This window comes from Salvia splendens, chromosome 3 (genome assembly GCF_004379255.2).
Source record: "Salvia splendens isolate huo1 chromosome 3, SspV2, whole genome shotgun sequence".
In the NCBI taxonomy this organism is placed as follows: domain Eukaryota; kingdom Viridiplantae; phylum Streptophyta; class Magnoliopsida; order Lamiales; family Lamiaceae; genus Salvia; species Salvia splendens.
The window spans coordinates 976,997-999,170 of record NC_056034.1 but is presented as its reverse complement, the minus strand read 5'-3'; the positions used below and the strand labels follow the sequence as shown (position 1 = coordinate 999,170).

General features: G+C 36.6%; 2 protein-coding genes across 3 annotated transcripts; both read right to left on the bottom strand.

The window, feature by feature from the left end:
• Positions 1-93: 93 nt before the first annotated feature.
• LOC121795308 (NADPH-dependent aldo-keto reductase, chloroplastic-like) lies at positions 94-5,541 on the bottom strand. The gene is made up of 2 exons (XM_042193827.1): positions 5,179-5,541; positions 94-504 (listed from the first exon to the last, which is right to left on the bottom strand). Exons 1-2 carry the CDS (start codon positions 5,539-5,541, stop codon positions 94-96), a joined length of 774 nt encoding a protein of 257 aa, XP_042049761.1.
• Positions 5,542-10,383: 4,842 nt separating this feature from the next.
• Positions 10,384-21,658, bottom strand: LOC121794186. Of its 2 annotated transcripts, XM_042192245.1 has the most exons (18): positions 21,150-21,658; positions 20,624-20,972; positions 20,469-20,540; positions 20,298-20,360; positions 19,462-19,674; positions 18,197-18,802; positions 17,362-18,108; positions 16,664-16,942; positions 15,582-15,737; positions 14,871-15,250; positions 14,285-14,699; positions 13,779-14,045; positions 13,233-13,443; positions 12,678-13,142; positions 12,516-12,574; positions 11,936-12,370; positions 11,703-11,741; positions 10,384-10,750 (listed from the first exon to the last, which is right to left on the bottom strand). In XM_042192245.1, exons 1-18 carry the CDS (start codon positions 21,644-21,646, stop codon positions 10,565-10,567), a joined length of 5,439 nt encoding a protein of 1,812 aa, XP_042048179.1. In that variant the 5' UTR covers positions 21,647-21,658; the 3' UTR covers positions 10,384-10,564. The 2 variants fall into 2 exon arrangements, with proteins under 2 accessions (XP_042048179.1, XP_042048178.1); XM_042192244.1 differs by having other exon boundaries at positions 12,678-13,443; positions 21,150-21,657.
• Between the last annotated feature and the right edge of the window lie 516 nt (positions 21,659-22,174).

The following is a 22,174-nucleotide window of genomic DNA, read 5'->3' as shown; positions in this document are numbered from 1 at the left end:
ACTACACTTCAAATCTATACATGTACAATAAATTCATGTGCTCATAGCACCATCACAAGAGAAAATTCAATTTTTGCAAATGCATACCAATATTCAAATCTCATCATCCCACAGTTCTTGAATTGTTTTGTAAGGGCTTGTTGCATCATTAACATAAACATCCCCTCTCATGATCTTCATCTCCTTCAATTTCGAGTCGATTTCGAGTATTTCATCGTCTTCCAACTTGAGTTCAAGAGCCCCCTTGTTCTCCTTCAACCTCTCTAGATTGAAACTCTTCGCGATCACGCTCGCGCCCTTCGATAAACCCCAGCTTAGGGCAACCTGAGCTGGAGTTGCCCCGTGCTTGAGAGCCATTGATTTGATCAACGGATTCTCAATCACGGCCGTTGATCCCCAAAAATTTCCCGGAGCTCCTATTGGAGAATATGCGCTGACGTGGATGTTGTGGTCCCTACAGAGATCTCTTAGTTTTCTTTGTCTCCACATAGGATGCATTTCCACCTATTTATGTACCATGGTACAACATTCATTGAATTAATTACTGATTGATATCAACGACTTCGAGCTGGGAAAATTTTACTGACTATTAATTAATTTGATTACTAACTAAGTGGTCCTCACAATTTATATTCTAATTATTATTATTATTCTATTGTTTGACATAATTTTTATACTATATGATAAATAGTAAAATTGTTTGATTGTCTGTACTGTTTCGTACACCAACTAGCTGTGCTTATATTTTGTTTGAGATTATCAGTGTAGATTTTAAATTATCTAACGATATGATTCAATGATTTGAGATCATATTGTTCAAAAACAAAAGTTGCTCTGACTAATTATAAAATTTGATTTTGTGTTTCATGAAAATATAGGTATATAATACTGCCCGCTGTCCCCAAAAAATAGATTTTTCGTCATTTTTTTTTCAGAGATATTAGTCTCTCTATTTGTAGACAGTAACTCACAACATATTAGTCTCAATTTATCAATTTATTTACTATATGTACCACATGCATCGGGGGCGCGCCACGTCGCCCGGGCGCTTGACGGGCCGGCGCGTCCCTTGTCTTGCGGATATAGGCTACGGGACGGGCTGGGGACGGGGTACGGGACGGGACGAACGTTGCAACGCGTCCCGCGGCGGAACCGTCCCTCCGGGACGGAACGCTAGCCGCGCGGGACGCGTAGTGGATGCTCTAATTATTGGTCCACGCGTTGACATTGGACAAGACTTTAGATAATTTACAAGTTTGAAAATGGCATCATTATGTGTAACATTTTTTATTTATGGTTTTGACTTAATTTAGATTTTTTTTTCTATTTTCCGGAGCAGATGAATGGATCCTTTGTGAATGTCAAAGAGTTGAGACTGAAAAAAAATGATTTTGACATTCTTAAATATCTAAATAAGATTTGAAGATCTTTGTGTGCTTAATCATGATATTAATTCGGGAGGGGATCCTCTGCTGTGCACAGCAGGTGCGATCCCCTCACTATTCACTTTTTTATTAATTTTTTTTTTATTATTAAACAAATGAATAGTGTATGTACAGTGAGGGGACCGCACCTGTGCACAGCAGGGGATCCCCTCCCTATTAATTCTTAGATGTATTATAAAAGGATTTGACGTCTCCCACGTGGCGCCTCCTTATAACTTTGAACCTCATCACTAATATTGTGATTGGATAAAATAACGTGGTGATAGAATAATGTATTTTATTAAAAGTACTCAGTAAAACATTAAAATATTACTAATAGATTAAAGTCAAATCTTTTGGTTGTGTCACGAGAGGTTTTTCATACTCTTATTTAATTTATTTTGCTGGAGCTATATATCTGAAATTTTGAGTTTAGAATTTTGACAAAATATTGTTTCTATTTTCTGTTGTAATGATAGAGAGTTTTGTACAATAATATAGCATGTGAATATTGAAAATTCGAAGACCGTTACGCAAATAAAAAGAAAAGAACTCTTTACTTGATTGGGATTTAAGCAAATCATTGTTATTATAATTTCATTCCTAAATGAGTTATCGTCGTTCTAAATCAACAAATGTGCATGGTAAATTAATAGAGTTTATAATGATTTATGATTTTAGCAATTATGTTTTAAGCATACTGCAAAAATCGAAAAGAGGCATAAGTTGGTGGTTTTAGCAGTTATTTTCCCTTAAGAAATTATAATAAATTCCATGATTTGGTTAGAAGTAATAACTTACAAGTAGTTGCCATGTTCAAACATCATCCCATAATTTTCATACAATGTATTTTGGAAACTAAGTAGTCAACCAAAACATATTAAAAACATTTCTTAGCCTTTGGCTTCTTAGAGGGCTAATCACTAATTATGTCTAATTAGACCTTCAACAGTGATTATATTATATAAGATCTATGCCAACACAAAATAATAATTGATGAGAGAGGGGAATGTGACTCACCAAGTAATACGTTGTTTGGCTAAGTAGTGGTTGAGTGATGTTGGTTGAGTTAGTTTGGTGCTGACTCTTAAGTGTCATTTATTAAGGTCCATAAATAAATGAAATGAAGACTTAAATTGGAGTATTGAATTAACACAAGACTTGACTTTGATTTTTATTACACGACCAATCTAAAAGCCACACTCAAAATTATATAGAACACTAGAACCTATATTATAAGTTGATTTAGTCGTTTAGGGCAATGGTGGAGGTAGAAATTTTATTTCATAGGTCTAAAAAGACATTTCACAATTTCCTTCATAAGGGGTTTTCCTTAAAATCAAATCAATTTTAACATGCCTTAAAAAGTTATTTTATGACTACAATTTATTAATATTAATATTATAGCAAAGGTGATCAAGATTCTCAAATCTAGCAATAATAATATTTATTAAATTATACTTATAACATATAATAAGTAAAATACAGTTAAAATTTTCTATACTGATTGGGGCATTTACCCCACAACTACATGTAGAGTAGTTGTTTATTTAACGATGAGGTTAAAAAACATTTCACAAATTCCTTCTTTAGATTTCTTTTGAAATCAAAATATATAGTACCATAAAATTCAATTTATATAAATTTTACAAATCTGAAGAAGTCCTATTTTTATTTTAAGTTCTGACACGAAACATATTCCAAATCTCAAGTTTAACTATTTAAAAAATATATAATATCTATAACATTATATTACCAGCCCAAAAACATCAGAATTACGAGTCCCCACAATCTAATATTACTAGAAAATAATTGATGGTCCTTTTATCGGGCCCAATTAGTATCCAGTTTTGCTAACTTAAATATAAAAGCCTTCAATGAGATGGGCCTTTAATCGGGCTTAATTATTTTAAGCAATATTGATCAGGTCACTTTCTCTACTATTGGAATTTACTAATTACCTCACTCATAATATAATGACTTATTAAAACAAAATAATGATACAATGACCAGTTAAATAAATCTAAGTCTGCATTATCTCTGATTGTAAAGGATGAAAAATATACATTTTCATCAATTTCCACTCTTTTCGCACAATTATGTAAAAATAAATAAATAAAATGTTTGGGAAAGTCTTGATCTTGCTTAACCAGTATTTAATAGCTACTTATTTCTGGAAATATATGTGGTGTTCGACCTCACAATTTTTTGAGCCTTTATTTATTTGCTGGGATTCTCTTTATCATGCTAATTATTTTTTAATAAAATAAATACTAGTACTATATTTTTGGACAATTTAAAGATGCATATTTGATATTTGTTTATATGTAAATGCGCCAACTCATATATGCAATATTAATATAAATTGAAAATATGATGTTCTTTTTTCTCGATAAGTAGAAAACGACCAAGAATACATGAAAAAGTCTAACAAAAAACCAAGCTAACAGAGACTAGCAAAAACAAAAGCTCAATACAACACGAAAAATCAAAACAATATATCGTATGCTATTAAAATGTATTATTTTTTGTTCGATGCAAAATATAGATATCTTCTCTAGCTAATCAGAGAACCAATCCAAAAAAGAAAATACATTAATCTTAATCTCTTACAACCTCAAAATTGATGGATGATTGATACGAGCCTCCTTTCTATCATTATTAATTAGTTTAGATATATTAGGGATTTGCATATCTTTTCTTATATTTGTTTCTTGTTCCATAAGCTAGTATTCTAGTATTATAAATAGGGATAGGTTGTTATCATTTTATTCAGTCAATCAATGAAATACAATATTATTTGAGCCCTAAAAAGTCTCACGGTTCTTTCGCTTCTGACGCTGCTGCCCGACGGGAAGCCCCGCGCACAGCCGCCCAGATTTATCTGAACTTGATCTTGAGCTGCCCGACGGAAAGGTTTCGGCGCACAGCCAAGTCTTGCCTCCGCCGATCCTACGATTGGACGCCGGAGAGGTTATCGATCGCCGAGTATCCTCGTCGATCATAGTTAAGGAATTGAGTCCTTAACAACTGGTGCTTTCATCGTGATCTCACCCTCCCACCATCTCGAACCGAAGCTACACCGCTGCCTGACGGAAAACATTCCGCGCACAGCAACTGCTTTGGCTGTCGAGTTCCGCCTGTCCGCCGAGCTCTAGCCGCCGGACAACTCTACTTCTGCAACGCCCGACAGGAAGGATTCCTGCGTGCCGCGTCGAAGTCAGACAATCATCATCCACCACAGCCACGCCTCAGTCCGTCAACATGTCATACGACTATCACCGTCGTCAATACGACCCTCCTCAGGCCGCGCAGCAGTTACATCCTTACCAGCCGGTTCGACCACGATGTGCAACCTGCTGGGACCCTCCGGGCAGCTGCGATCCACTGGGTATTCCCCCCTATGATCAGCCGCCACCCAGGTACAGACGTGAACCATACGGTCCACCGCAACCTCACCGAATGGGGTCTGTCCAGACGCGCCGCCCCACTTGTTGGGATCCACCCCGACAACGAACCGATAACTGTTATCCACCACCGTAACGTGATCCAGATATGGTCCCGGATTCATACGTCGAGCCGCGAAACTCTTACGCCTGAAATCGCCTGTGGCAGCCTCAATATCACCCTCGTCCAGCCACCAAAGCGGAGAACCCGATTAACGCAAAGTTAGACCGCTTATTGGAAGCATGTGGCAAGATAGAAACTTGGTTCGATGCCACAAATCGTCGGTTTAGCAAATTCCGAACGTTACCGCAGCCTGAGCCCGATCTTGATCAGCCCAATGTTTCTGGACCAATCCGAAAGATGGCATATCCTCCATCAAGAAATAATGAGGCTTCTTTTGGGCCTTCGCGTTTAGTCCCCAATGAATCAACGGCTCCACCATGCCACCGCACCAAATCCGATCAAACCCCAGCGCGTCAGCCTTCGTGTTGGGAACCCCCTCTAATGGCCACCCCTGCTGTAGACCAGATCCACCAACCCTACCAGCCGCCACTGCCGCTGCCGCGATCAAATCACCCGCCGCAGCCGAGTCCAGCACAGCCCTTGGAGCTGCCGCCCTCCACTCCAGGTCCTTTCCAGCCCTTGCAACCGCTACCGGAGACAGCTCCATTGTTGGCCTCTAATCGTCTTCCGCAAGCTGCTGTCCCGAGCTCGAGACCAAAGGAGTGGCAAATGAATATGCAAAAGGCTGGTGAGTATGGTTTGATAAATAAAGTTGTACCTTGTTCTCATGTTGTTGTGGGAGAAAAGAACATTGTTCAAGATAAATGGAAAGAGAATGGGATGGGACCGAAGGGTTTAGTTGAGAGTAAAGATGATGAAGATAGTGACATACTTAAGATGATCGAAATGATCACCGTGCGCGCATTCGATCCTGGTATATGTGTCAGTCTCAGCAATCAAAAAGGAGAATTTCTTGATCTGCAGTTAGCAAAACCGGATCTACGTGATAGCAAGAAGGAGCTTCCGCATGAAGAAGTAATCAAGTGCTTGTTTGCCACGGGGACCTTTCGCATAGAGCTACCCATGCCTGCAAACCATGTTGTCTTCAATACTGATCCGGAATTTGATGGGGATTTGAATGTCACTGATATTACAAGCATGAATCCTCGATTACCATCGCTCGACGCCGATGCAAGGTTGATTCCTCCACGAAATAACAAGCCCTGTTTGATCATTCAGGGACGTGTGGCAGAGCTTTCCATTTTAGCATTGAATTTGGATGACCACACCAGTCTGCCTTCGTTGATTTTTAATGGAGATGATGAAGGGACACGCTCAACTACTCGGTGTGTGTTTGATCCAGGAGGCGACGCCTCGCCAAGGCTTTTGCTGTCAACTCTCGTCGTTGCTTCATGGTTCCCACCTTGAGGACAAGGTGGATTTTAACAGTGGGGGAGTTGATACGAGCCTCCTTTCTATCATTATTAATTAGTTTAGATATATTAGGGATTTGCATATCTTTTCTTATATTTGTTTCTTGTTCCATAAGCTAGTATTCTAGTATTATAAATAGGGATAGGTTGTTATCATTTTATTCAGTCAATCAATGAAATACAATATTATTTGAGCCCTAAAGAGTCTCACGGTTCTTTCGCTTCTGACGCTGCTGCCCGACGGGAAGCCCCACGCACAGCCGCCCAGATTTATCTGAACTTGATCTTGAGCCAACGGAAAGGTTTCCGCGCACAGCCAAGTCTTGCCTCCGCCGATCCTACGATTGGACGCCGGAGAAGTTATCGATCGCCGAGTATCCTCGTCGATCATAGTTAAGGAATTTAGTCCTTAACAATGATAGAAACAATCGCTCCACCACTAGCTAGTGTATCTTTCTCCTTGTAAAACTCATCTTACAAGGCCCAAACACAACAACTGAATCTAAAATCTTAGGTCCACGGGCTAAGCCAGGATCAAAATAAATTCTGATCTCAATACAAAATGCAGGTCAAATTCTGACCATGATATTTGCTAATTAGATGGTCAATAATTAACAAAAGCATTGAAGGTTATTATTAGTAAGTTTTATGTCATTTTATAAAATCTAGATTTGAAGTTATTTTTAGATCATTTTAGGTCATTTTAGTAAGATTGACCTAAAAATAAACTCACATGACCTAAAAATGACCTGATTATGCATTTTGTATTAAGATTGAGTTTGGTAAAGAGCACAACATGTATATAGCTGACTTCTTGTGATATTTTAAAAGTATTGTTTAATTAGTTTAACTAATTAGAGTTTGACATTTATCATATTAGGGAGGAGCATGGATTTGTATTATACTACTTAATTTAGAGTATCAATTTTTTTTCCAGAAATTAGCTGAATATCTGCCAAAATCTTGCACGCAGAGATTGGCTCCAGAATTGGTTATGGATTTGTATTATACTACTTAATTCTATATAACTATATTTATAAAGCTTTGTTTCTCTCATTTTTATATTTGAATCAAGACCTTTAACTAAGTTTTAAAAAATAATCTAAGTGTTTTTTCCCGGAAAATGTGGTCAATGATATCCAGACTCCGCTATTTATGTTGAACTCCATTTACGACCGATATCAAGTAAGTTCTTTCATTTACTAACTATAGAAATTTATATGAAAAAAATTATTTAAAGGAGAATATATTACACATCTTATCCAACAATCCGAGTTTCTTTGGGTAGTAATAGGTTCCTCTTAAATAGATTTTCAAATAAACGAACATCAAAATTAAAATAAGCAGCTAATAATTATGGTTTATTTGTTTTATTTTACAGCTATCGGTACTTTTAGCACCAAATCCCTCTAACGATGTAGGCTTGAAAGGTTGCACGAATGATACTTTCCATCTTCCCAATTGCACAGACAATCAACAACAACTCATTAGGAGTAATATAAATCTACTACTATGTGTATTTCAATTTCCAAATATAACTATTCTAACAAATGTTCGATTTCTTCCCATCGTTTGAGACGTTTACCCAAAAATGTCACACCGTTTAACTAATTACCATTTACTATCTATTGTTTCATTTTTGGACATATAATGTTTTCTTAAAAAATTTAGCGATCGGGATATCGGTGTGACAGCTTAAAATATAATACTTTATGTTATAAACTTTATTTTTTGATTAATCTTTTCTTCCATAACCATTAGAATTTGATTTCAGATTTTGGGACCACGTTTATGAAAACATTAGATGGATTGGATGATAATCCATCGAGGGGATTATTCATCATTTCATGCCATCTTCATGATATTCTTTGGAATGATGAATTTTGGCAAGGATAAAATATCTCTTTGCAAAATAAGGTACTAAGTTTTATGATTTTAATTGCATTTTTGTCTCAAATGATGTACTAGTGGGCTTACTTTTTTTAATATAGTTAATTATCTTATTCAACTTTTATGATATTTTTATTTTTGTTTTGGGATTGACAGCCGATTCAACAAGCCGTGGGTGATTGATTTTTTTTTTTTTATGATATCTTACTCAGTTATCGTTAAATTTTGACGGAACTGCTAAACATAATGTTTGAAACCCAAAAGTAACAAATATCGTGCGTAAGGCCGGTCAAATCGGGTATCCGTGGATACCTAATCCGAAAATTTCGGGTACCCGATCCCGAATTTTTCAGAATCTAATACCCGATACCCGACCGGGTATCCAGTCCCGGTTTTGGATTTTTATTTTCTTATTTTTATTATTATTTTAAAAAAATTAACTACAAACTTTTAGAAATACAAACTTATAATTCAAATTTAATACAAACTTGGAGTAGTTCGAATTTAAGAAGAAAAAAACTACTATAATTATCAACCCTAAATGTGACTTAAGAATGAAGAATTTTGGGAGTACATGTAATTATTTAATTTTTAAAAACATAGACTAATAGCATATGACATGCTCACAGCATAGTAAAATTAATTTCGAAATATGAAACAATTCATTCGATTCAATCTCCAACGTATTAATTCTTATTTTGCTCTTTCTCATCCCATCTCTGGCTAGATATAATCGTATTGATAATGCATGGATGTTGGAGATATAATCGAATGATAGCATATATGGCAGTATTTTTTACTATATCAAAACTAATCAGATAATGTATTGTTTGTAAATTGAAAGAAATAAATGTAAGTATAAAACATGATACTTTAATAATTAATTAGTCACACATACAATGGCTTGAGTATAGTACTTAAAGAAAGCGAAAAAAATGGACTTTATAAATTCAATCGACAGACGACAATGCATAGGCTTATAAAATACCAACAATAATTAAATTCAATCAAGTTCAATGACAAGCTAGAATATTAAATTAGAAATCCAAAATACTACTAGTATCTAAAAGCAAAATTCATTTTCAAGTATCTGGCCAAGAATTGGAGAAGGGTGGCTCACCAAGTGGGATGGATCTATTTCTCTGTTTGGTGACTATGATTAGTACAAGTCAAAATTATGCAGCTCTCCCTTTTTTACACGAGTGGACAAAAATCTCCCTGAATTGTTCAATTTTGGGGGTGATTTGATTTTTTGGAGGGATAAATCAGTCTTTTCACCACCAATCCTGGATCAATAAGTTGTACGCTAAGGCAACACTTAATAAGGAAATATTTAACAAACTCTAATATTTTAATTAAATACTATAATTTTTACTTAAAATAGAAATAATGCAAATAGTTTGAAACACTCCAAAAATTAAACTGTACAAATAATATGGGATAGAGGGAAGTATATAGTATTTTCGATCAATTTTATTTCGTTGTATAAGTTGTACGCTGATTTCATGTGCCAAAATACAAATTGGCATGACAAACGAAGATATACACTTTTTACGCAAAAGAAACTTGTTTTCTAATATCTATTTCAAGTTATTCTCCATTTTGTCGATTTAAACCGAATAATATTATTGTTTTTGTTTTTGTTTTTGTTTTTGTACAGTAGCCAAAACCATTCTTTGTATTACTTATATTATTATACTACTATAAAGAACATGAAAATGTGAGAATAAGTAATATTTTTTAATCATAAAACGCTAGTATAAAGTACTACTAATAGTTATAAATGGTGTTTCAAGAATTATTACGACTTACTAAGTTAGTATTTAGACTAGTCCATCATAGGAAACCTCGATATAAAAGGTGTTGAACCAATTATTTTGGGATGAATCTTTAATGTTGTTTGAGTGAGTTTTCTGAAAGGTATTGTGAATAAAATAAGCTTTTCAAATAATATCAGTATTTAATTATTATAATTATATGAATTGAATGAGTATAGATATTAATTAATAATAAAATAGGTCACTATTTTGTGGACAAGTATTATTTTAAAACCATTTACTGGAATGAAGAATATGGAGAAGGATAAATAATTTAGCAAAATAGGTAACAGAAAACTCTACGAAAAATAGTGCATAAATCATAGAAAGCCTGCTATTAGCATTTCTTCCATAAAAGCGAACCAAACGTAAATAAGGCCAAAATATTTTATTTGAAGTTGAACCCAAAACATCACTCAAGAGACTTTAAATACATGATTCTAACTATACAAGAAAAGTGTTCCAGATTTTCCTAATTATACAAGAGGGTTCGACATATGTCCATTGTTTCGACCTTCACCCGGTTCACATGGTGTTCGCCCTGGCTGCTCTACAAAAAGGTTGTTGTCGAGGGATTCGCAAAGAAATGGACTCGACATACCAGCTTAGACTTTTTGCATTTATCACCAAGAAGATTTGCCAAAATGGAGGGAGGCTGAGAAGATGTCATCTGCTGCATTTTTCGGGTAGTTATGTGGTTATTCAGAATCATCATCTGTAGCAGCTGCCTGCAGCTCTGGAAGGCATTACATTATGCAGAGCCACAGAGGTTAGGAACAAATTTGGAGAAATGAAGCGAATTAAGTCTGACCATAATTACAGCAAGCTACATAATATAGGAAGGATTCTAAAGTATCTTCATCTTAGACTGTTGGTGATTGAATCATTGAACGCATTAAAATTATGTGATCCGCAACAAATTATGGAGAAATTAACAGAATTATGGAAGTTTGGCAATAGTTACAGGAAGCTGATTTCTATAGGAAGGCGGTTTAGGAATCTTAAGTATCTTTATCTTAGACTATTGGTGATTGAAAGGATTAAATTATGTGATTAGCAACATATTATGGAGAAATGCAGCAAACTTACGGAAGTTTGGCAATCATTACAGCAAGCTACGTAGTAGAGGAAGGCAGTTTACGACTCTAAAGTATGTTGATCTTAGACCGTTGGTGATTGAAGGCATTAGATTATGCAAAAATTATGGGGAAATTAAGTGAGATAAGGAAGTTTGGTATAGATTACAGGAGGCTGCATTCTATAGGAGGTTAGGAATCTTAAGTATCTTGATCTTACACTTTTGGTGATTGAAGGCATTAATTGAAGCGATTAGCAACAAATAGTTGATAAAGTCAGCGAATTAAAGAAGTCGCCAATAGTTACAGCAAGCTGCATTCTATAGGAAGTGCAGTTTACAAATCTGAAGTGTCTTGATCTTTAGGCTATTTAAAAAAAGAGCATATATTGGTGATCGACAAAACCAATATCTTAGAGTAACAATCAGAGGTAGAAATTGCAGCAGAATCTAGGGCTGTGAAGTGAAATAAAGGGTTTGAGATAAAAACTGTATTTTGTAGATACTAAAGTCGAGAACAAAAAGAAAAGTTGAAAGTATTAAACCATAGCACTCTCAGATCTATGTCCTGATGAGCTTTAATCTTTTATTGAGAGACAAGGAAGTTGCATACCTGAGGATTTAGACCTTGCATCCGATTTATAATTTCATCCTGTACATAAAGACGATTAGCAATAATGTCTCTAAGTACTTTTCAAGGGAAAATAAAAAAAAATCTTAAGAAGCTGGTTGATATTGATCGCAAGAACTCACTAGCAATGCAACCGGTGAGGTGATGCATATCATGCCATAGAAACATACTGTGAATGAGTTTAAATATAAGATTGAATGAAAAAGATAGCGAACCTCTAATATCCCTGGATTTAGCACAACAATACCAAGAACACGGCGAAGAAGCCTGTTGTATATAAGCTCGTTTATAGTACCATCTCCATTCATCCATGGCAACAGGGGTCTACATATCCTATTTGAATGAGTACTACAGCATTCAAGATTTTCTACTCTGGTAACTTTGGTTGAAGCAGCTTCAGGAGGATCTGTGACGTCTATGGGACAATTTAAAATTGTGACTCTGTGTCCTTCAATGTCATTTGTGTTGATCTTATCCTCCGAGGCAGCCAAATTCTCCCTTTGATTATCAAGATTAAGAGGTGAAGGCAAACCGTCCTTGGTTTTCCTTTGCGATTTGAGATGATGAGCAACACGATCATCTATACTGGTCAAGAAATATTTTGATCGATATAGAGAATCAACCACGTGAACTGAATTGTAAGCATTGACCTGCATTTGAGATGCAATGCAAGGTGTCAAAATCAAGAATGATGTCCTTCCACGCTCAGATGATGGTGAGACACAAAACATGCAGAGAAGGAGCTTAAAAGGTACTATAAGGTTTTAGGGTAATTAATGGGGAAGAAAAGCAAACCTTTAACGCTCGCCCAAATGCTTCAAGCACATCGATTATAACTTCCAATATTTTCTCTTCTGGAAAGGATATTGATGGTTTCAATTAAATGGAATATGCAATAAAGGGTAAATGTAGGAGAAATAAGATATCTGCACAGTATCCAAGAGTAAAGTTTCCTACCCTTAACGTTCAGAAATTTTTGGATCTCTTTCATTCTCAAACCGTTGTCACCAGACTTCTGAATGGCTGAATAGAGTGTTTTGAATAAGTCGGGTTGAAGCAACAGACTATTTACTTCATAAGAACATGAAGAAAATAGATGCTTGGCATAGTCCGTCATAGCTTCCCATTGAGATTCACTAAGCTGGAAAGTGGGATGATCTATCGTCCCAGTATCAATAATATCACTTGCATGATCAGCAATGTCATCCAAAGCAGACGAAATATTGCTTTGATCTTTTCCACCAAGAAATGGGGCTGGATACATGTTCACCTTTCCGAGCGAGTCGATGGCCATTATTCTTGGAATTGTTTCACGTTTCAAGCATAACTTTATGCTGGCAAAGCCTTTTTCTCTCCGAGAACTCATCTCACTGTCCCCAGCAAATGTTTTTCTTAATTTTTGTGGTGATCCACCATCAGGCTCTGCGGTATCACTTTTACGTTTAGAAGGTCTATTATCTTCTGTCTCTCCTACACCTTCATTGGGTAGCAATAGGGTAATTGACAGTTCACCTGAAGATAGTAGTGCACATAAAGAGAATACTTCACCACACTGGAGATCTGATGGAGCTTCAATGCCCTCTTCGACTAAATCATTTTCTCTCTCATGAAGCCAGAGAGCAAGCTTAGCAGCTCTGCTTCCAGTATCAGCGGGAAATTCAGTTGAAGTGATACTATGCAAGAAGGTCTGTGATAATTCAAATTGACCACTGCCACCTCCAATCTGCACAAGAGAGGTAACAGACCGCTTTATTGCGTAACCAAATACAGGTAAGGACGAAACGGACCAGTGACAGCTAGAGAACCACTATATAGTTCGTTGTCAGAGAGCAAACAAGTACTCCAAGTATTCAATGTCCATATTATTAATATAGTGAATAAGCCAGTATAACTAAATAATAGATATCAGATCCCCTAACTCACATTATGGAATTATAGTCATTGAAGTTATTTCCACCATTGCCTACTATGACAACAGAGGCATCACAACTCTAAATTTAAACATTTATCCATATGGTGCCGGGTAACTACCATGAGCAGTAGATGAATTCTACATACCATAATTTTCTTCTCTCTCAAGTAATTAAAAGCAGCACAGAGGTCATGCTCAGAATAACGACGTAGTGTTTCGGCCAGCAAAGTTGGTGCTTCTGGAGCTTTTGATTTGCTTAGAAAGATGAGCTTAAATAGCTCCACAGCATTTGCAACAGCAACTGATTCATGTATCTGTCTCAAAATTGTTGCACCCGTATTTATATGCAATTTTTTTCTAAGACGTTGCTCGGTGCTTGATAATTGACCACTCTGACCACAATCTTCGATGTCCTGACCATGAGAAGCAAATTAAAATTAAACCATGATGAAATGTTGCACAAAAATCCAAGAAAGGAAACATAGTGCAAAAACAGCCAATGCTTTCACAACCAAGATGGAGATATTTATCTGCATGATGCATAGTAATAGGTAGGACATACACAACAAATATGCGCTCTGGCTGAAGCATTTATTTTGAAAGCGCGATAAGCAAATACTATTTCTTAACGCATGTGAGATATAAAACTTACATCATGCACGCTTATTTCCTGCTCCGGGAACGTTTCTCGAGCAGCATTCAGCTTAGCTAATCTTTTGCATCTTAAGACATCATCCAATGCAACCTTAATAATATCCTCATCAAAATTAGCCCATTTCTCAAGCATGCCAGCTTCTTCAGAGGCAGGACCACGAATCATCTCTTCAGAATCTGCATTAATCGACATCTTGTCCTGGAACTTCTCAATGTACTTTGCATATTGGTCTGAAAGAATAGTGCATAGTTTCATAACAGCCTCTCTGAAAGGGATAAAACTATTTAACAACGCCATTCTTCTTTTGCACGCATCAGGAGGTGCTGGGAGATTTGAAATTGACACCCATTCTGTACGGTGAAATTTTACCCCCCGAGCAGCTCGGTGTCTAGCATATGCAATCACTAATTGCCTGTGAAAGAAATGTCAACAGGCTCCAGAATTAGAATACAAACTGAATTTAAAAAGGAAAAACAATCAAATAGCAATTAAATGAAACTAGAATTTGAGAAAGTTTTGCTTAATAGTAGCTGCTATTGATACGAGTAAAATTTATGAACATGCTACTATATGATAATATTACCTCTCAGCCTCCTCTGACCAAAAAAACTTTTTCTGTCGCGCTGGGTTCAACCGTGATAGTGCTCGCTTGAAAGAATAGACCCCCTTATCTTCTTCACTCAACCTTTCAGAATTTCTCTGAGACAGGTCATCATCATCTTTCATAGTAGCAGTCGAAGCACCTTGTTCTACAGTAGGCTGATTATCTGGATCTAACAAAGAATTAGCTGCCTCCAGACCTGAATGTTCATTTGCAAGCTTTGAGGAAATTCTGTCTGATGAACGCCTCCTCTTCCGTGTACGTTTTCTGTTGACTGCCTGAAGCTCTTCACCTTCAGCATCCACAGAACTCGTAGGTCTAGCAGCATACTGCCGCCTCTTGTCATCATAGAAACGGAGCACCTGCAATTACATAAGCAGATTATATGTATGTCATAACTAACAAATGTTACCTGAAGCCTGCTTTACTACAGAAGTTATATTTGAACAATCAGCTTGTGTAAATACCAAGGAGCTAGTTAACAGAGGTGCTCAGTTTATGTAGTTAATAAATTAAACCATATCAGAGAGTAACTCCAATCAAAACTAACTAGAAGCGAGATGATAATACTGAACATGAAATCTTTTCAAGTGTTCACCTCAGCATACTCACTTTGTACATTGACAATCATCTTTTATTTCATATCAAGTCAAGCAAAAATACAGAACACTAATGACTTCCCAACAAACCAACCTGCTGCAGTGTCAAATTGAGATCTTCAGCAATCTTCTCACAGTCTTTGAATGAAAGCTTCTTCTTTGAGCCATCTTGAGCTATGCGCTTCAGAAGTTCTGCTCGCTGGGCAGCTGTCATGACCCGGGCAGATGCCCATGATTTTGGATGAAATATCTGAACAATTTATATAAATGTAAAACACAGAAGAACTCAATTGTCATGCTCAAAATCAAATCACTCGATTTTTATTTATTTTGTTCGTGTTGAGATAGTAGCACCAGCAATGCCCGTGAAAACTTCAGACATGGGAATACATCTTCCAAGGAATGAATGATTCATATTCAACCACTCAAGATGAGAATGATACTTATGTAAATGTTAGAAATCAGCATTTAACTCCAAGTTATACAAGTTACTGAATCGGTTTTTAACACGATACATGTGCACTCCTTGTAAGGTGGGGGAATTCAAAAGAGAAAATAACAAAAGAACAAGATATAAGATATACTCCTAATAAATTGAGGCAACAATAATGATACAAACTGGCTCTCAAATGAGCATGACAAAAGGAACGGAGAGAGTATTTCACCAAATTACTACACATAGCTTCATTATCCAATTTCAATGCTTTTTGCCATCATACATGTAGATCTAGGAAAGCAAAATAAAATGTAGCAAGAGAGTCCCTTCAACATATATACCCCAAAGAATCTTATAAGGAGAATGATATCAGTTATAATGTTTAATATAGTGAAGATATAAGATATCGTGCCATAAGTATCACCATAAAAGGTGCCAGTTAGGTGTGGGGTAAACAAGAGTGTTAAACTACAATGCGAATAACTTTGCCCAAGTTTCAGAAAATATAGTAATAAAATAGGCTTAATGATCTTAGAAAGGCTCTATGTTTTGGACAAGGACAGTTGGACTGTTGGGTGATACTTGCTTGAGACAGTCATACTAATGTTAGAGAGAGTAAACAATAGCTCCTCACTAGACGAAAATTAGTTCCTGCGTCATTCATTAATAAGGATGCAACTTAAGCTACTCATAACTGTAACTAATGAAAACGGATAAAAGAATGGGTATTGGAAGCACACCTGACTAACTGCAGATCCTGGAAATGCGAGTAATGCGGCCTTTGATTTAGCTGCAGCATAACAATACTCCAGAGTACCCCAGTATTCATCAACAGCTTTTTTGCTCGAAAGGACAAAATCATGTCTGATTTGAGGGCGCAGATCAGCTAAATGGCCAGATGATGAAACAGTTGATGTTGGTTCCTCAAGGTAAGGCTTAAATTCCAATGCATAAGTAAGAGTAGTGTGGAGGCTGCTGGATCCATCTTCTGCATTCCCCTTGCTCATTAGACGAATGAGCTGCCCAAAAAGTAAAAAGTATTTTACCGAACAGGGGCAAGAGTTTGGGAAGGCAATATATAAACAATTATACATTGGAGTAGAAAAGGATGAATAAACAAGAATCAATCCAATCCATCTGCATAAGCTTAAAGTTGATTTGGGATTCTCCTGCCCAATCATCAACTTCAATATTAAATATAGAACGGAATAGTCCACATCCTTATAACAAATCTATTCTCTCGTTAAAAGATGAAAGACTAAATAACCTAGGACACATTTGAACAGGCTTCATGTATTGCTCTGTCATTCATTTAAAAGGAACTCTATTCTCAGAAAACCCATCACTTACAAAGATTGATACAAGGGTACACAAACACAAGAATCGATTGATTTGTCATTAACAGCAAATACCATTAATAAGAGACCATGCATCCTACCTTCAAACGCCGTAGTATGTCGACTAGATACGACAAGCGATTAGATGCTCGAGTATCTATCAGGCAATTTTGTTTTTCCATAGGAAGATCACGAAGTAACAAGCCTCTTTTACACTCCTCGAGCACATCCAACTTTTCAGTAGATCCAACTACTTGTAAAAACAGTTCAAGTGGCATTGACCTAATTGATAGATTTAACTCAAATAACTTACAAGAGCTGTGTGGATTTTCTAAATCACGAGAATGGTCACTAAAGAATAAAGCTTGATCCCAACCAGGGGAACTGCAGACCGAACCCCAAAGAAAGGTGTGAAGAAGCCTTGTCCTGACCATTTTTGCCAGCACAAATCCATTAGCACGCATCAATCCTGCATGCTCTGGTTGGCCCTGCACGCTACAGGGGATTCTCTGCACATTGTCTAATATAGGAACTGATTTGCTTTTCTTCTGCAGCATATATGCTTCCTTCCGCAGTTGGATGTCAAAACACCTCATCTTATCATGGATTTGAGTCAATAATTCAGATGAGACATTATAAACTGAAGGATGGAGGACAACTTCTGTTGTCCTGCTGCGACCACAATTTGTCACGCCTGGGACACTCACATGGATGCATTTACAATTTCCTTCTTTCTGAATTTTATTAAGAATACGTTCCAAGGTCTTCCTATCCATCACTGTGTTCTTTTCCGTCTCTAGACTCTCAAGATGCCTGTGGAGCTCAGGTTTTAATAGGATTTTCTCCTCCTTCAGACAGAAAATTTCCACAAGATTAATGACAATCAAGACAACTAGCTATAACAGGAATGTAAGTTTGACAGATTGGGGTGCAGACCTCCAAAATCTTGAGTATATGCTGCTCCTTCCGTGAGCTGGATGCATGAAATGCAAGACTGGAAGACCTTGGATGTGATCGACGCTTTGGAGAATTTACAAGAGCAAGATGGTGTGTGTCTGGCACATTAAAGTTAGGTACTGGCATACTTCCCTGCAATGGTTCCTCGGCAAGTACCCCAGTGCATTGCTCCACATCAGAACTCTGTGTATTGCATAAAACAAGCGGACCAGTAGAACATTCATCCACAGTCATACAGTTAGAAGCTTCAGTTTTGCCAGCTGCATCATTCACACTTTCATTATCTCCATTGTTATTCCCTACATACATAGAAGTATCTAGCATCTTCACAGGCTGAGATGAATCCTTAAGAAGGTACTGGTTCACAGGTGGTGATTTAGATTCAATAACTCCCTGACGAACTGTTTCTCCTTCAATGGGTGTCATGTTGGATGCTTCTGGTTTGAAGTTACAAGATGTCCAAAGTCGGAAGACCTCGCCTTTTTTGTGGCTTTCCTTTAAAGAATGAACACCAAATATAGACATCAACAGTTTAAAATATCGCTTGTGGTACTCCTTACAGCATAGTCCAAGCCTTTTACATACCTGCTTACATAAATTGCTGTAAAGTTAACAGTTGAAAATTTCTATAGATGTTTCTAACAATTATCGAGTAAAGTTACACCTTCTACAGAGAGTCCATTGGATTTCAAGTACACCCAGAATATGAAGAATAGCATTACATGACAATTCTTTGTGTCAATAGGTAAGATATAATATGTGATCCTAAATAAGCTGTGGAAAAAAGCTCTATAAATTAAGGACTTCCAGACCACATACAATCAATAGTGTAATTGGTAGAGTGAAGATAATAAGTAAATGACTTTTTTATCAACAAAAAATTCATTATAAATTTCTTTTTTGATAACCAAACTATACCACCTTGTCACTTTTGAAACCTCAATGCAGCACCCTCACTCATAGACTTACTCCATATTAAACATCCAGACTTTGACGATGTTAGAAGACAGAGATAGTTTTGATGGATAACTACAGAAAACTACTTATGCACTGACAAATGTTGAAGCAAAACTGGGAGATTCCTGAGGAGTGAGGAAAGTTAAAACACTAGATGAAAAAAGACATCATAAGTCCTAACTGAAGCAATACGAAAATAAGATCAAGGAAATTCAAGAAAGAACCTGATCAAGATGTAATTTGCATTGTTCATGTTTGACTACAAATTCTACAATAGTTGCACTTACTTCTGTAGTGGTTAATCCTTTTGACCCTGCAGCATCAATCATGTCATACACCTGACGCAAGATGGGAAGCTCTACAACTTCTTCAGTAACTAGTCCTCTCTTTGACAAAATTTGTGATTCTTCTATGTCCATATCATCAGATCCACGCCCATGAGGTCTTGGCTCAAAAAGTGATGTTGAGAAACTTTGAAGTAGACGTAAACAATCAACCTCCTAAATACAATAATATAAGTAGTTAAGTAGATGTGAAAACTTGAAGCCAATAATCCTTCACTTATTAAAAATGTGCACGCATCAAGAGTTCGCCAATTTTCTAATTTGTTAAATATGCTAGGAATATATCCAACATTACCTTAAGTCCACATCCATGTCACACTATTAAGTTAATTTCAATACCTTGAAAAAAATTGAATCATCCAGCAATACTAGGAATTAACAGAGCAACAAAGTTCAGCATGATATTAGTATTAACTTACATTAAGTGATGCATCTTTGACAATGAAAAGCCAGATGAGAGAAAACACTAACAACAAAGGTCTCTTCATCAGTTCAAACTAATTGCTCAAAATACTTGTACAGAGCTAACCATGTTTATTTAATGGACCAATAAACAGATACAAAAACAAAGTACAGAGCAAATTCATCCCAATACATCCTATCAATAGCAACTTGTGATATAAATATGCCAAAGGAGTGAAGAATTCAAACTTTGTAATGACCAGATAAGGATTAAGGTCACAAAGTGCTGCACCCCAACAAAGTTTGTAATGACCAGATGAGGATTAAGGTCATAAAGTGCTTTTAGTTTGCATTAGGTGCAACTCCAGGTCACATACCTTATTCTTGATTATTGTACGACACTCTTCTACCACTCGAGTATCTTTCAACCTCTGACATATCTAACCATAAATTGCAAGTAAATTATGGGATGGTAAGAAATAGGAATACTTAATATGATTATAAGGAAAGAAATAAAGACAAAAAGGCGGAAATAGTTTACCACTTACATTTCTCCAACTTCTGTGACCATGAGGCCCCCGATAACCAAGGTCTTTTTTTATATCTGAGACAACCAGAACCTGATGGCAGCACAGCAGTAATAAAAATATAATAAGCACACAGATAAGTAGGTATGAGGATCTAGATACTGTAGATTCCATACCTTGCCCTCAGCTTTTTCAAGTTTGTCGCAGATGGCTTTCAGTGCTGGTATGAAATCTTTGACAGATACACTCTCGGCCAGAATTCCGTTATTATGACCGTCTGCACCCTCCCCACCCATCAACATCTGATCTGTCCTAGTGATTTCAAGCCTCTGCTGAGAACCGAAATGCCTTGCATAACGAGCAAGATATAGCATATTCGTGGACACAATGCTACCATTCTTCCTAATAACAGTTGGCTGCTTTACTATCAATCCTTTGGTTTCAAGTGTCTTAAATTGGTAGCATAAGTTGTTAGCAGGAATTTGTAATTCCTTGGTAAGATCATTCTGAGCAATCCCATTGTTCCTGAAGATACGGGGATAACAATAATAGATATTAAAATCTTGACCTTCCCAACTCACTATCTCCAACACATACGTAATGACACACAATCATTGAACAAATAGACAACATGACCAGCAATCCAACAGCGCAAGAAAAATCTAATGCATATTATTCAAATTTCGACAAACTGGAGCTCACCGGGCAACAGCGAGGCGTTCGAGAATGAAGCGCTGAATGTCAGCCAAAGACGATTCCGACGTTCCAACATCGTAGAGTCCGATAAAACTTCTCCTCATCGCTTCAGGAGCCACAATTTTGACATCCATCTGCTCGCACTCTTCAGCTGTATAATTGAGTAGGGCCTCAGCGAGCTTGGACGAGGCGCCGTTGCTCGCCACAAGATTCAGCTCCGGTATCTCAGCCAGATTCTCCCACACTGCCCGCTTCAAGTTCGGGCAGATGGGGAGGCCGCGGGCAGCGAGAGTTGGACCGATTTTCACCCATAGGTCGCTGAGATTGAGCCCCTCAGCTGCTCCGCAGCATATCTCTTCTAGTGCTGAGTTGACTACGGCGTCCATGCGGTTTCTATTGGCGGGGGAATTGGGATTTGCATACGAGCGCGTTTGTATGGAAACAATTAGGTTTAGGGTTCGAATCAGTTTGGGGGAAATATATTCATTGCTATCTGTTGCCATAAAAGTAGGTTAAACAAATCCTCCATAACAAAAGAATAAGATATTAAATGGAAGATTATATTTTTTGTTTATAGTTGAGCACACATTAAGAAATATTGCGACGGGCAAGTAAGGGATTACTCAAAATTTATTTCAAATGTAAAGTATATATTCTAAATTTTGAGATAATTTTCTATATTTTGTTGCTTCGAAGAGTGTTTTATCACAATAATTTACATTAAATATAAAAAATGCAACAATATTACTACCAAAAAACTTTTTTGCTTACTTCCACAAGTACATGCAGGATTTATGAATTACTAATATAATAGCATGAATGGTCACTTCAAAACGTCGAAATCAATTCTTGTAACATTCAATAATATCTTAATATTTGGATTTTTGAGAAATTTTTGTCACGCCTAATTATTTTCAAGAGTTTGGAATAGATATGTAGATGTCTATCATAATTTGAAATCGATCAAGTGATTATTGAAGTAGAATTCATTATAGTGAATTTGAAGTTCATTTTCCGAATTGTCTTTCCAC

What these genes read in the sequence shown, in the direction of transcription:
- LOC121795308 (XM_042193827.1), bottom strand. Translation starts at nt 5,541, where the DNA reads ATGGAGCTGTCTCCGGTAGCGGTTGCAAGGGCTGGAAAGGACCTGGAG. An exon ending in AAGATCGGGCTCAGGCTGCG is followed by an intron (nt 505 to 5,178) that starts GTAACGTTCGGA and finishes GTACATAAATAG; the next exon opens with GTGGAAATGCATCCTATGTG.
- LOC121794186 (XM_042192244.1), bottom strand. Translation starts at nt 21,646, where the DNA reads ATGGCAACAGATAGCAATGAATATATTTCCCCCAAACTGATTCGAACC. An exon ending in TGGTCAGAGGAGGCTGAGAG is followed by an intron (nt 14,700 to 14,870) that starts GTAATATTATCA and finishes TTTCTTTCACAG; the next exon opens with GCAATTAGTGATTGCATATG. An exon ending in CATTTGGGCGAGCGTTAAAG is followed by an intron (nt 12,371 to 12,515) that starts GTTTGCTTTTCT and finishes TCTCAAATGCAG; the next exon opens with GTCAATGCTTACAATTCAGT.